This window comes from Myotis davidii, unplaced genomic scaffold (genome assembly GCF_000327345.1).
Source record: "Myotis davidii unplaced genomic scaffold, ASM32734v1 scaffold46, whole genome shotgun sequence".
Classification (NCBI taxonomy): domain Eukaryota; kingdom Metazoa; phylum Chordata; class Mammalia; order Chiroptera; family Vespertilionidae; genus Myotis; species Myotis davidii.
In genome coordinates this window covers 8,585,437-8,598,980 of record NW_006383006.1, presented here as the reverse complement: position 1 = coordinate 8,598,980, position 13,544 = coordinate 8,585,437, and the positions used below count along the sequence as shown (strand labels likewise).

Genomic DNA, 13,544 nt, shown 5'->3' with positions numbered 1-13,544 from the left:
AGTTCTTTTGTTCCTTACATTTTAATATGGAAAACGACTGACTTCCTAGTACTCATTCACATAAGTTACCATGTCCATTCTTTAATCTCATAGAGATATGCAGGGATCAAATCCTTCAACACTGCATAAGTAGGTACAGCTCCCCACAACATAGAGGTGTGTGTATATTGTTTTTAGCCAGTGTGTTGGTCTCAGAGGTTTTCTCTTTCTTGACCAAAACAACAACAACAAAACTAACCCAAATGACAAAGCTCCATGCCCTGCCCGTTACTGCAACTGTTCCCTGCTCCAAATCCCCGGTCTTCTCTCTCCCCCTCCCCTTGTCTCCGGCCCCTTCCTGCTATCTCCCTTGGCCATAACTCAACCAACCCAACAGAACCAGTCAGTTTTAGATTTCAGTTGGGACCTCAGTGACCTGTTAATGAATCTACAGAGAGGAGAAAAACTCACAGTGTTGAGTTATGCCTGGTGTTGCTAGCTGACTTGGAGTCAGAAATGCTTGAAGCGTTAACGTAATTGCAAGAATGTGAAAAATGAAGCGCTGAGCTCCTGCGCGAAGTGAAAGGTCAAAGCGAGCCTCACACACAACAAGTCTTTGGAAGATAGCCTCATTAGACCATTAAGTCTGCTTCTCCTTTCCCCTCTTTTGCACAGTGTTGAGAGTGTTTTGTTTTTATTAATAGATACCTTTCCCCCTCTATGTGGCAGCAATTTGGGGTGGTAGGGAGGGTGGAGTCATAGAAAGCTTTCCAGATTTAACCACATTGAGAAGTCAGTCCATCACCATGACACAGAACTACAATTAAGCCACTGCATTGCAGAGTCATTGAGTTTACACACGTCACCTTCAAAATGCCATATAGTTTAGTTGTCTTACATATAATCTACCTGGCCCAATAAAAACAGGATGTATAGCCTCCATACATATGACTCACAAGTTCTTCCACAATTTATCACCTGATAGTATTCATTTCTGTGTCAGTTGCAACTTGTATAAACCTAGATTCTAATTTGGACCCATTCTCAAGTTAATGACATCCTAGAAGGGACATTTCCTAGACTCTTCCGGAATACCAGGAATCCAAAATCCATGGCCAGAAGTTTGGAAGAGTGAAGACACTCACCCTACATCACCAACCTTCTTATAAAGGGCACATATGACTATAGCTCAAGCTGTTAAACTGTCCTCTACTTTGAAGACTGTCTAATACTTAAATATTGTGGCTATAAACACAGTCATAATAGAGATGAAATAGAGCTAGAGATCAGATACCAGATAATGTAAAATATTAAAAAGTAAAATCTATACACTTTTCCGGACCACATTCAGTAATGCATCTTTCTTTAAATGATCATTTTAGCCATAGAAGAGTCATCCCTATCAACATATAATTGCTCTTTGTGCAATAGGTGAGTTTTAAATGGTAAAATTTATTCCAAATCACCCCAGGCTTCCTTGTCACCTGCACTTCATGTCCCCTTTACCCTCTGATTATTGTAATTTTTTAGGACTTGTGACAAAAGTCGCCATGACCGTGGAATGGAAACAAACAAACGTCTAAGAATTTCCAAACCCATATTCCCCAGATAAGATTCCATATAAAATTCACGCAGGACTTCTGGAGCTAAAAAGAACGGATTGTTGCATCTTCTGTGCTTTAGAGGCATTAATGCTTGATTATAGAGAACTCTTACAGTGGGTATTACAAACAAAAGATAGTGTTTATAGCATAATTAAAACTACTGCACCTAGCTGCAAAGGAGCTCGTCATTCTATTTCCGCACACACAGAAGTGTAGATAACCAAATTTGTAAAAGAATTGGCAGAACTAATCAATTGTTAGCGCAATGCCTACTTAAAGACCAGGCACCTCATTTTGATTTTTCTTAAGTAATGTAAGTTAGAGGGAGGAAATACCAAGGCGTCTCCTAAATAGCAGCTGGTTCTGCTCCCTAACCTGCCTTCGTCTTGTTTCCAGGGAGGCAGATGTACTGAAGTCATAAAATATTGAAGTTATTTTAGTCATGCCTACTTTGCACAAGGAAAATGCTTGACCTTTTACCTTGCTCACTGCTGTTGTCTCCACTCTGGGAAGCATGGCCCCCGCTGGAGGGCCCTGGGGTGCCTGCTGAGTGGGTGGAGGTTGCGTCATCGTGATCTCGCCAAGATGCAGGATTCTGATGTCAGGATTCCAAGAAATGTGTCCACAGTTACCATGTCAGCCATAGATGAGGAACCAAGAAGAGAGGTACAGAGAGACAAAGCGTGTATATATTAGTATTTGTGGAATTAGGCATCTACAGATGCCATGCTACAGTATGTTGTCTTTTCAGCACTAGGTACCAGAAAGATGCTCTGGAACCTTGATGAGGTCAAGATCACATCAATGTACACATTTGCTAAGACAAATTGGCAGACACTTAAAATGGGTACACTTTTATCACACACAAATTGTGCCTGAATAAAGTTAATTTTTAAAGTTAGGAGGAAAAAAAGCTTACTTAAAAACCTAAAAGTCATTTCCTCTTGCCATCTTAATTAGGGCGTACTCTTCCGTGAAATAGGTCCCAACGCTCCTGTTTGCTAAATACTTCAGAACATTTACCATCTACAAAACTCAGTGAGTCCCTTAAAAAATAAAACAAAACAAAAAACTCAAGAGTATAGGAGACAGCTCTTCACACCTTTCAAATGCATTGCCCTAAAACAACCTGACCAAACCCTCACAATTGTCATCAACTGATTATACAGACCCAGTGATATTAATCATCGCATCAGTACCTAATATATGATCAGTTCTGCTTTAATTTGCACAAACAGCAAGAAAAAAGTGAAACAACTATGAACCGTCAGCTATCTAATACACTGGACAGGCCTTGCCCGTGAGCTCCAGGGGAGCTTCAATTCGCAGAGCGGGCTCTTTCCTGGGAGAACACTACTTGTCTCCAAGGACAAGCGGGCAGACCCAGCTATAGCTCATACCACTTCGCTGAGTGTATTCTTCCCCTGGCCCTCCTCCCCTTTCCTGATCATTCCCAATACCCGGCTGCTGCTTAAAGGAAAACAGGAATTCTAATGTACAGGAAGGACTTTATCAGCACCACATGAAGGCAGGCAAGAGATGGAATTTCCTCTGGCAGAAATGTCCCCATAGGAACAGCACGTGAAACACACCACCCATAGGCCAGCGCTGTGCACTTGTCACCTATATGCAGGGACTTCAGCTAAGCTCACAGACTTACTGGCAAGTAAATTCTGGGGCAGGAGGATTTTTTGAGGGAAAAAATAAAAAACAACAACATCAATCTCTGAAAGTACACCATTTCTTCTTACAAGAACTGGTAAGGATTCAGACAGACCAACATGCTTATAGGCAACAGGCAAACATTTTGACCATCTGAAAGCAATCTTGCAGTGTTGTCAGTATATATAGTTTATCCAGAAAAAGAATCAGTCTATCATTTTCCTCGACATCAACTCTATAATGTACATATAGAACATAAAATCTAACCAAAATAAAATTTAAAGCCAAGCTGAGACCAAATAGAGGACTAGTCTTACTTGGAACAACAACCGAAAAAAACTTATGTGCAGTTATGTTACAAACTGATTGCAAATTAATATTTAGCATTTTTGATAAATAAGCTATAGAGCTTTGAAATGACCCAAAGCTCTATAGATTAATAACATCTATCTCAAATAATGCTACTGGCATCGCCATCAGGCATGCAATTGAATCAAAGTGAAAACCCCAAGGAGAAATTTAGTGACTATAAATACGGCGCAGGTATAGATCTTTAAAATAAAGATATGTTTTAGAAAATAGATTAGAAAATGAAATTGCGTAGAATAAAATGAAAACCAAGGATCTCTGCTTCCTATATTAAGACAAAATCATGCCAGCGATCTTTCTTTTATAAGTTAGAAACCACTCCAAGAGTTTCAACCTAAAGATAAATAGAATATAGTGTCTCTTGAAGGTTTGTAGCCTCTTTGTGTCAGCTGTTTGCTGAATGGTAATCAGATAAAGAACTAGAAAGAGAGAGAGAGAGAGAGAGAGAGAGAGAGAGAGAGAGACAATAGCATGGTGTGAGTTTAGTCCTGCAACAGCACTGGCTAGAGGCTTCTTTTAGAAAACACGATAGCGCCCTGACTGGTTTGGCTCAGTGGATAGAGCATCGGCCTGCGGACTGAAGGGTCCCAGGTTCGATTCCGGTCAAGGGCATGTACCTTGGTTGCGGGCACATCCCCAGTAGGGAGTGTGCAGGAAGCAGCGGATTGATGTTTCTCTCTCATCGATGTTTCTAACTCTCTATCCCTCTCCCTTCCTCTCTGTAAAATATCAATAAAATATATATTTAAAAAAAAGAAAGAAAACACGATAGCTACAACACACTCACCTAAGCTTAACTTTACAGTGTACACAGCAAGTGATGTTAATTTTATGCACTGCAGGCTTTTTATTAAGCCGGCTGCTATAAAAGCTCCTTACTCCTCATGAAAATTATAATAATTAACCACTAACACCTCGACTATGTTTTAAGGCAAATGTCATCCAATAGCTATTAGATAATCGTTGAAATGAAGCTCGAGGAGGCTTTCTGTTTGGGCACTCGAGTGATTTGAAGGGATCACCCAGAAGGACATCCTGCACCTGAAAGCAGTGGTTTGTCCCTATCAGTCAAACCTGGATTGAGTGTAAAGCCAGCCCTCATTCATTTATAGTTCAGTTTATTTCTTTCGGTGGTTTTTCTGGAGGAGGTGTTTTCTAAGGTAAAGGAGTGAAAAGTAGGTGACATAAGCAAATATTACTTTAAGAGCAGCTGGTTCCTCCAAGCGAGTTGGGTCTTTGGTTTTCAGCCCAGACCCGAGATCGGCTCAAGTTCACTATCTAACCCACATGCCCCCGTCTCTCCCCTCTTTGCTCTCCCAGGTGTTTATTTCCATGGAGGATCTCAAGTATTAGCATCTAGTTTCAGAGACGGACACAACCGAAGGTGTACCATGATATTCATCCAACTTGACAGCAGGAAAGACAGATTAAATCCCTCTGGGGTTTCAAGGCTGAGGAGTTGCCCTAAACTTGATGTACTGGGCTACACCATGGTGACCTGACCGTATACCCAGACAAACATTGATAATGTGGTCAATGAAAAATCGCTATCTCCTTGGTCAAAAAATTATAACCTACATGGTCAGATAAAATGTAATCCATTGCCTATAACACTGTTTTTTTTTGTGTTTTTTTTTTCTTAAATGGAAATATTTGTTTATATCACAACTCCTTTCTTCTTCTTTTCCCTCCCTCGATAGTTTCCAAGTTTACATCTTTCAAGAATAACGGCCTGGCTTTCTGCCAAATTATATGCAGGAGTTTCGTGAATCTTGAAACCAAAGTGGCATATGAGAGCATGTAAAACACATGACGTATGTAGAAAAATAAAGAGACATGCTTTCCGTGTGCATGTGTGTGGGTGAGTATTCAGGTGTGTGCATTCCACAATACACGTCCTGTTCTTCAGCCAAAAGTATCGGGAAGACACCGAGGGCAAGGAATGAACATGTTTCTATTCCCAGTGGCTCTAATAATTGGGAGTCAAATATGGTACTCTTCTTGCTCTTATGTAATTGCGTTAAAGAGCAGTGTTAGCAGGAGAGAGGCAGTGAATACTGAGTGCAGCACAATAGAAGGAGATAGAAAATAGATACAAGGAGCTGGGTCTCCAGAGGCAGTATTTCCTATTTGCTGGGCTACAGACTCACAGCTGATAATGCAAGTTGTAATTAATATAAAAGTAGGAGACAAGATGGGGAGAGCTTGTAGGAGCGGGGCCACAGGAGATCACTCTGCCGCTCTCCTGTTTCTCATTTACACACAGCTTTCCCTGGAAAACACAATTCTGCCAGTGTTTTCTCCCTTGAAAGTTAAAAAAAATTGACTTAGCACCATCATTGAATTTTGCTAAATCTAGAAAAGAGCGGAGCGAGGACAAGAGTCTCCAGGCATAGGAAGCAAATTGTCCGTGCACCTCTTTTGTTGAGGTTGCAGATCTGGTGGAAACCGTAACATTTCACACCATGATGGCGTTTCTGCGGGGGACCTGCCTAGGGTTCTCTTTAATAAGTCCTGGTACATCGGTGATATTTTCCTGTTTAAATAACTGCACACAGATCACGGTTCTTCCACTCAAAAGGATGATGGGGTCAATGTATGAGGGTTTCTAAATAAATTCAAAAACTAAGTGGGTCAGTAAAATGTTATGAGGCTTCAAGAAAGAAAAAAAAAGGCATACTGCACACAGGTTTTATCTAAAATAATCTGAAGCATCTCAGACCCCAAGTGAAAAGGTGACTCAATGGCTATGGTTAGGAGAGAGCCTTAGCTCGGAAGGAGGACGCTGGTGCCACCTCTAACTTATCATGTGAACTTGAGCAAGTGTTGTTCTTCACATTCCCGGGACTTGTTTCCGTTCTCTCTCTAAAATGAAGAAGTCGGGTGGGGTCATGGAGATCACTTTCACTTCTTATTTCTGTTATTAAAAATAATTTAAAATAACATTTGATTTTCTAGAACCTACACAATGAAAACATATAATACAGAGTCAAAAGTTATATGTGAACTTGGAAAACACAATAAAGCAACTCAGAATGTGTTCATAGGTGGAAATATATATATATATATATATATATATATGCAAATGGAGAGCACAAACTAATTTGACTACATATGTTGAAACAACAAAGGCAAGATAAGCTTGTATCAGTACACATAATTGAAACCATGAACATATTCCCTATGACTTTATGATGTTCTCACTCTTAATTGACATTATGCAAAAATTATGTTTTAAAAAATAGGATGAAGACTCCTATCATAAGGTACGCAAGGCTACAAAACTTTAAAATGTCAATTGTATGGTTTGAAACATGTTGGAATTTCCCTTTGCTATTCTAAAGTTGACATAAGAACTCAGGGGAAGTGCGTGTGCTTTCAGAACATGGACCCAATCTGTAAAAATGCACAGAGAGCCAGGACTTTCCCTCATCCTCCCGCACCCACCCCTCTGTTAAGCTTTGGTAGTTAACACAGGCACAGCTCTCAGAGAAGTAGCAAGTACTCTTTGCAAATGACTCCTCCATTTAATGGAGCAACTTTTAGAGAAGATGGCGATTTCTTGTCTTGTTGGTGTAATGTCATACTGTAATAAGTCTCCTATAGTTTTGAATTGTGTTGAAATATTCCATAGAGTGTCAGTCTGAAAACCATCAGAAAATGAATTTTGAAAAATATCACAATTTTAATCCGAGAGTGAATGCCTGTGGTTGTCAAGTGCATATTTGTTTAATTTCATCTCATCACAGTGACACTGAAAACAGACTCCAACTGCACGACCTAAGTGATTTAAATAATATAATTATTCAACTTGGGAAATCGACAGGAAAGCTATCAACCATCACAAACTATACAACAGCAGGAACAGAGAGCCCATGCCTTCAGCCATGTCTCTCTGAGCTGGTGGACAGGGCTGAGAGGTAGAACTTTCCGTGAGCAGATCCCAGAGGCTTAGAGAACACACTGTAGTCCCACACTAGGAAGAAGAAACTAGCTGATAAAATAAATCTTTACTATTACTAATATTCATTTCAAATCCCATGATTTCCCTCTTGATAGTCTATAGATCAATCACTTAAACCTGTCCCTCTGCTCGCTGCCCACTCCCGTCTAATTTCTCAGGTAATAAAAGAATTTCTCTAAAGACACTTGCCTGTATTCTGTCAGGAACAAGGTTCTGGGAATTCTCCCCTCTGACTTAACCCATCATTAGCATTGTAGTGACATGAGTAAACCTGACCTGCTTAGAGATGCAGAAGAAAACAACAGCATCTCTCCACTTAAATTACAGCTATCAACATAAAAATTAAAATATTTTTCTTTTATTACTCATATTATCAGAGCCAGTCAATTTTAAGGCATTTGTCGTGAACTGTTGGTAAATGCAGTTGTATATTCTTCCCTAAACTTAACTGGTCCAAAAACTAAAATGTTGCTCCTTATGAACATGAATTAGGTATCACAATACAACTGTACTTCAGGCAAATAGAGTTTAGCTCAGAGAATGTACTTCAAACAAATATATTTCCTGGTCTAAACTCAGTATAAAGATATGTAATATCTTTATATGTAAACATAAAGATACTTTTTATTTGTCTGCACTAGGTCTAAAGACTTGACCTAAAATGACATAAAGTAGATAATATGGATATCACCTATTATTCAGAAATACTACAGACTAGGAAAACCATGAATTTTCAAGTTGAAACCTTTTTTAAAAAGAATTTGTTTCTTGACATGTTTATTTTAAACATGATAAATCTGAATGTCTGGGAAACTTAACATGAACTGCAGCTGGAAAATAGAACTCTATTCTTTTCACCATCATAGTTTTGTCTCTCCAGTATTCCAAAGAACATTCTAATAGCTGATTCCTACTTATAACAATTACTCTTATGTTATGAGTATAAAATAAAATACATTATTATATTAAAGATAAAAGCATTCATTATCAATTTATTAAAAAATAGTAGCTAATGTTGCAAACTGTATTTTTCTATTTAATTTCAAACTTCCTTTTATCATTATGCCCATCTTGCAGGTATCAATAATAAATTAAAAATTCAGAATCTTTACTGAATGTAACATGGAAGATAAGACATTCTTTTAATGCATCTGTGTTGTATCAGATTACTTATATAAAATTATGGAATGTGAAATCAGCATGACAACAGCCCGATTTACTAAGTAATAATATATAAAGGTCATTCTTAAAAGTCTTCCCCAAAGACTTGCTTTTAAGATATTTATAACAATTACTTTTATTCATTTCTATTTTCAAAAATTGTAGTAAGAACACTGAACGCTATTCTGGTACCTAATAGTTTGCTCCTGATGCTTCTCTGTCTGCTTTCCACCGCATAGAATTACATATTCTTTTCTCTCTTTCACTCTCTCCTTGCCCGCTCCTTTCTTAAACACACACACACACACACACACACACACACACAGCTTGATACCACTTAATAAGGGTAGAGGTGTATGTGTTTTGGGGGTGTCAAACAGCTGTCACAAACTGTCACCTCCATAAGAGAAACCTTGGCACACAACAAATTAAACTACACTTCTTTTTAGCTGTCATTATTCATAGCCAATAAGTTGAAATGCTCTCAGCATTTCATGTGCAAATAAAACCACGAGGAAGCACAGTAGATCAGAACAGTGGGCCAACAGATAAAACAGAGAAAACAACACATTCGGTCCTTCTGAAGTGGCTCATCATCACCCCTGCACCAGAGTGCACCAAATGAGATCCAGCCTGGGGCAGTGTATTAAATATGCATATCAAAGCAAATGAAAAAATAAACCTGGAGATTCAAATTGAGCACATTAACATGCTGAAAATGTCCCACTAGAACTACTTTTCAGGTAGTGCTTCTGTGGCATTTTCCCTTTTTCTGTGGCTGGGGGGTGGAGGGAGGTCCTGCCTGCAGAAGAGGCTGCAGCATGAGAATTCGCTTTGTAGGGGGAGGCCTGGAAATGAATGCAATCGATACACCTCTGGTACGAAAGTGTCAGAAATGGTGAAAACCCTCCAAGCTTTTCTCTCACCTCCTGCATAAAATTCCAGTCTGTGGCAACCTTACCATTCCCCACTCAGTGCGCTGGTGGAACAAATTATTGCTTCCTTTCAAAACAAATAGCAGGGGGCTAAAGTAAGAACGTTATAGTTCAGATCTCTAGGAAATAAAAGGCTTTAAATTCTGATGCCCAATGAGGTGGCAAGCCCTCATGGGTTCAAAATAAATCAGTTGTCATATCTACTTGATGAGGGGCCTGACAGAGGAGCAACACATGTTACAGTTGATTCTTTTACCCAAAGACGGTGATTGTTAAGTTATTAAAGCATTGGCCTTTTATAGGTACAACTTCCTTCTGGAGTGTGATTGAAATATTGCAATAGTTCCATAAATTGGCCTTGTCTATCAGCCAATACTCTATATAAACAGTCTAGCTCATCTTATCTCTTTCATGTAAACAGCAGCATGTTCTAGATCTATACATCCACTTGAAAAACAGTTGCCATGAAACTGTTCTAGAAAACCAAGTAGTCGAGACCCCTAGAAACAACACGAGAAGGGCTCTTTGGCTGTGGACAGCTGTGAACCTCTCGTTCTACAAACCAGGTAGCTAGGTTCCTTCCCATTCTCCCAATAGTGTAAAACGCATATGAGTTTAGAAAGAGAAAGCCGTGAAAAATGAAAATAAATAAATAAATAACAACAACAACAAATGTTTCCAAGGTAGTGTAACGCCTCGTGAACCACAACCACCCATCTCAGGGCTACACATCAGCAAATAAACTGACATAGCTGCTGCTGCACCCGCTGAGTTTCGGTTAATAAACTCAATACACAAAAGAGCTCCCGAAGTTTTCCCCCATCGTGACAGGGAAAGCCAAGAGTGCAGATAGCCATAGGGGCTTTCCACAACATAGCATTTATACTGTCTCAGAACTAGGTAGCTGGGCCCGAGCTCTTCTTTTCTTTTTCTGTTCAAACTTTGGTCCTTAGGCAGTCTTTCCATACAACACAAAGGCTGAAGATTAAAATCTGTAACCACATATTTTCAAAACTTTTGGTGGTGGGATAGAGGGATGGGACACCACACAGAATGCCCATTCTTAAGGCATCTCAATCCACTCCTCTTGACACCCCGGAAGGGGGGTGGTGATGGTGGTGTCTTCAAGCCTCCATGCCTGTTTAACTCCGCGAAGCGTTAAATTAATATTTCAGCCACCGAGTTATTAGTCTATAGCCTATATCATTTAAGTTGTGATTCAACTGAATGCAATCTATAGACACCCAGGCTTGAGTTTCTATAAATAAACTGCTGTTCACACCCACTCTTTAACCTCGCCACTCTTGCCTTTCCTACCAGCTGCAATCCTTTTTCTTTGCTTCTTTTTCAAATTTTCAGTCTCACTACATATGCTTTTTCCATATATATATATATAAATAAAAGCATCAGACTTACTAGATCAGTTCCAAAATGGGATTGAAAACAGAGAGAATAGGAAGAAATCTCCCTTCCGGGCCTGACATCCACAGTAGCTCCTTACTACACTCTCCATCCTCATTCACCAACTGTTAAAGTGTTAAAATTCAACCACTAACCTAGGGTTACTCAATCACAATTCCCTTCAGCTTTTCCGAAATACATTGTTAATAACTGTTTCATCAAGGTTACTGTCTTTTATTATGAAGATGCTTCAGGCATTTGGCAATAAGTCCATATTCTGACAATAAGTTTCTATAGAGCAAAAGCTCTGAGAATTGTAAAGTGTTCACTCCTTTTATTTCTAATGCCATGCACGAGTGCCAATAATTCTCAGAATTGTCATCTTGGGAGAGACTTCGAAATCAGCCCCTCTCCCCATCTCTCTGTTTTTCTTCCGTCCTCTCTCCCTGATCCTGACCAGCTAGCTGTCTTGCCTCTCTCTCTCTCTCCCTGCTGTACTGATTGCACAGGGTTCAGAAAGCAGAAAAGACAGCAGTCACCATATCAAACAGACAATTTGCTAACACTCAAGTCACCAAATCCAGGAAACTTTACACATTAAAAGCACAAATCACTCTATCAACTCCCTGTCTTGCTTTTTTTTCTCCTTAACATAAATAAGGAGAGGACCCAAGAAAGGGGAAAGGGAGAGGAGAGGATGGCAAAAGTACTATGGAAGGGAGAAGACCCCCCAAAGAGACCAAATCATTTAACAAGAAAGCGAAGTCAGTGGAGCTAGATGTTACAAGTTTAAAAAAAGAAATGCTTTGCCTAGTGGCCTTAAAAGAATGCTAGAAGCTCACAGACTTACATGGTCAGCGAGATTTGTGGAGGAGCCTGAAAGTTCTTCGTGATCTGACTTGGAGCTGCCGTCTCTTTCATCAATGACGAGGTCGATGGGCATTTTCCCCTTCAAACAGCTAATGTACCGGTGGCAGAAGTTATCGCACAGTTCGTGGACCTAGAAGGAGGGTCATGGTGGAGGGTTCAGCTCGGGCCGTTGTTGTTATTGTTTTGTTTCATTTTTAAAGGGGGGGAAATATCATGTTGCAGGGTTCCATTTGGAAAGAGCAACCGTGTGATGTCTTCCAAACTAAGTCTAATTAATGGATATAATAGTTGAAGTCGAGGAAACAATAGAGTAATTGTTGCAGCAGATATTATTCTCCAGACACTTCCCTGAGCAACAAGTTATAATGGAGAGAGAAGAAAGGGGACTGGAAATAACTGGGTTCAGACTGGGAGTCCAGGGAGGAAGGACGGACTTGATGATAACATCAAAATGTAAGGACGCTGGAACTGGGAACAGCATTAGCATTTGCGATTCAATAAGCTAGGAGGGTTGCATGTTTCCAAGGGAAAGTGATTGAGCTGCAGAGCAATGTAAAGGCATCCCAGAAAGGATGATTCCCTCTGCCTGCACCTAATGCACGCTCAGGGCCCAGGGTGAGCTGAGCTAATAGAGACACAAGCAGGCTGAATGTCCAGTAACACACAAATGGCTTGCTGCATTTAAAATAATACTGACTGCCTGGGGAAAAGGAGAGGTGGGGGAGGCTGTCCTAATTCACCCATCCTCGGAGCCCCTGGGTTGAGTGGCAATTAGAAGGACTTGGTAACATGTTGCTCAAAATCTCCAGGTGCTCAACCCCTCAGACTGGAGGTTTGTTACAAAACATCCCAGCTCAGCTAGGAGAGGGCAGTCTACATCAGAGCGGGGAGTGTCATTTCCTGCTTACCTTTTCTAACTCCAAAAGATGAAACCTTAGTACTTGTATTGCCTGTATCATCTGCAAGAAAAGTTTATAGTGCGGAGTTAAGACTCTGTGACTTGGGGTTGGGGGTGCTGAGGGAATTGGGTTGGGGAGAAGAAGCAGGCAAATGGCCAGGCAAAACCCACCCCTGAAGAAACCCTCAGAAAAACCAAGTGACAACTGATCAGCTCTGCCTCGCTGGCCAAGGGGTAGGTAGGCTCTGACTGAACCTGAGCCGAGGCATTGAGTAACTTTGCCCCTGCTGTTCAGTAAGCTATTTGTAAGGACAGCTTTCCTAGGGCCAGGCCTTCTTTCTCCGCCTGAGCCCTCTTTCACCGTCCCCCGTCCCCCCCACCCACCTAAACCAGGACAAATTTTTTTTTAAAAAAAAGAAGAAAAGGTGGCTTCTCTGTAGAGAGAAAGCTTTTTAGAGTAGCACACCCGGCGAAATCCGTCCTTACTAAAGAAGGAAATACTCCAGATGAATAGTGAGGCAGGCCTTTGAAGACGGATTTAAGTACTTTTAATATTGAAATCGTGCAAATTAGCAAAAGAATCGCACCTAAAAGTGGCCTGCGCTGGCCTGCCCCTCACTCCCCCACCCCCTCTGCCCGCCCTCCGCCGCGCCTCAATTCCACCGGGGTGAGTTGCCCCGGGCTCCACCGCCTGCCCCCGC

At 40.6% G+C, this 13,544-nt stretch overlaps 1 protein-coding gene across 9 annotated transcripts in view; it reads right to left on the bottom strand.

Annotated features, from left to right (window-relative positions):
- Positions 1–13,544, bottom strand: part of MEIS2 (Meis homeobox 2) — a 224,179-nt gene that overhangs the window by 184,403 nt on the left and 26,232 nt on the right. For all 9 annotated transcript variants that reach the window (XM_006778104.2, XM_006778105.2, XM_006778101.2 and 6 more), the window contains 3 exons: positions 12,854–12,904; positions 11,926–12,075; positions 2,064–2,178 (listed from right to left, as the gene is read on the bottom strand). In XM_006778104.2, coding sequence (XP_006778167.1) covers positions 2,064–2,178; positions 11,926–12,075; positions 12,854–12,904 — 316 coding nt within the window. The remainder of the gene's footprint in view (positions 1–2,063; positions 2,179–11,925; positions 12,076–12,853; positions 12,905–13,544) is intronic.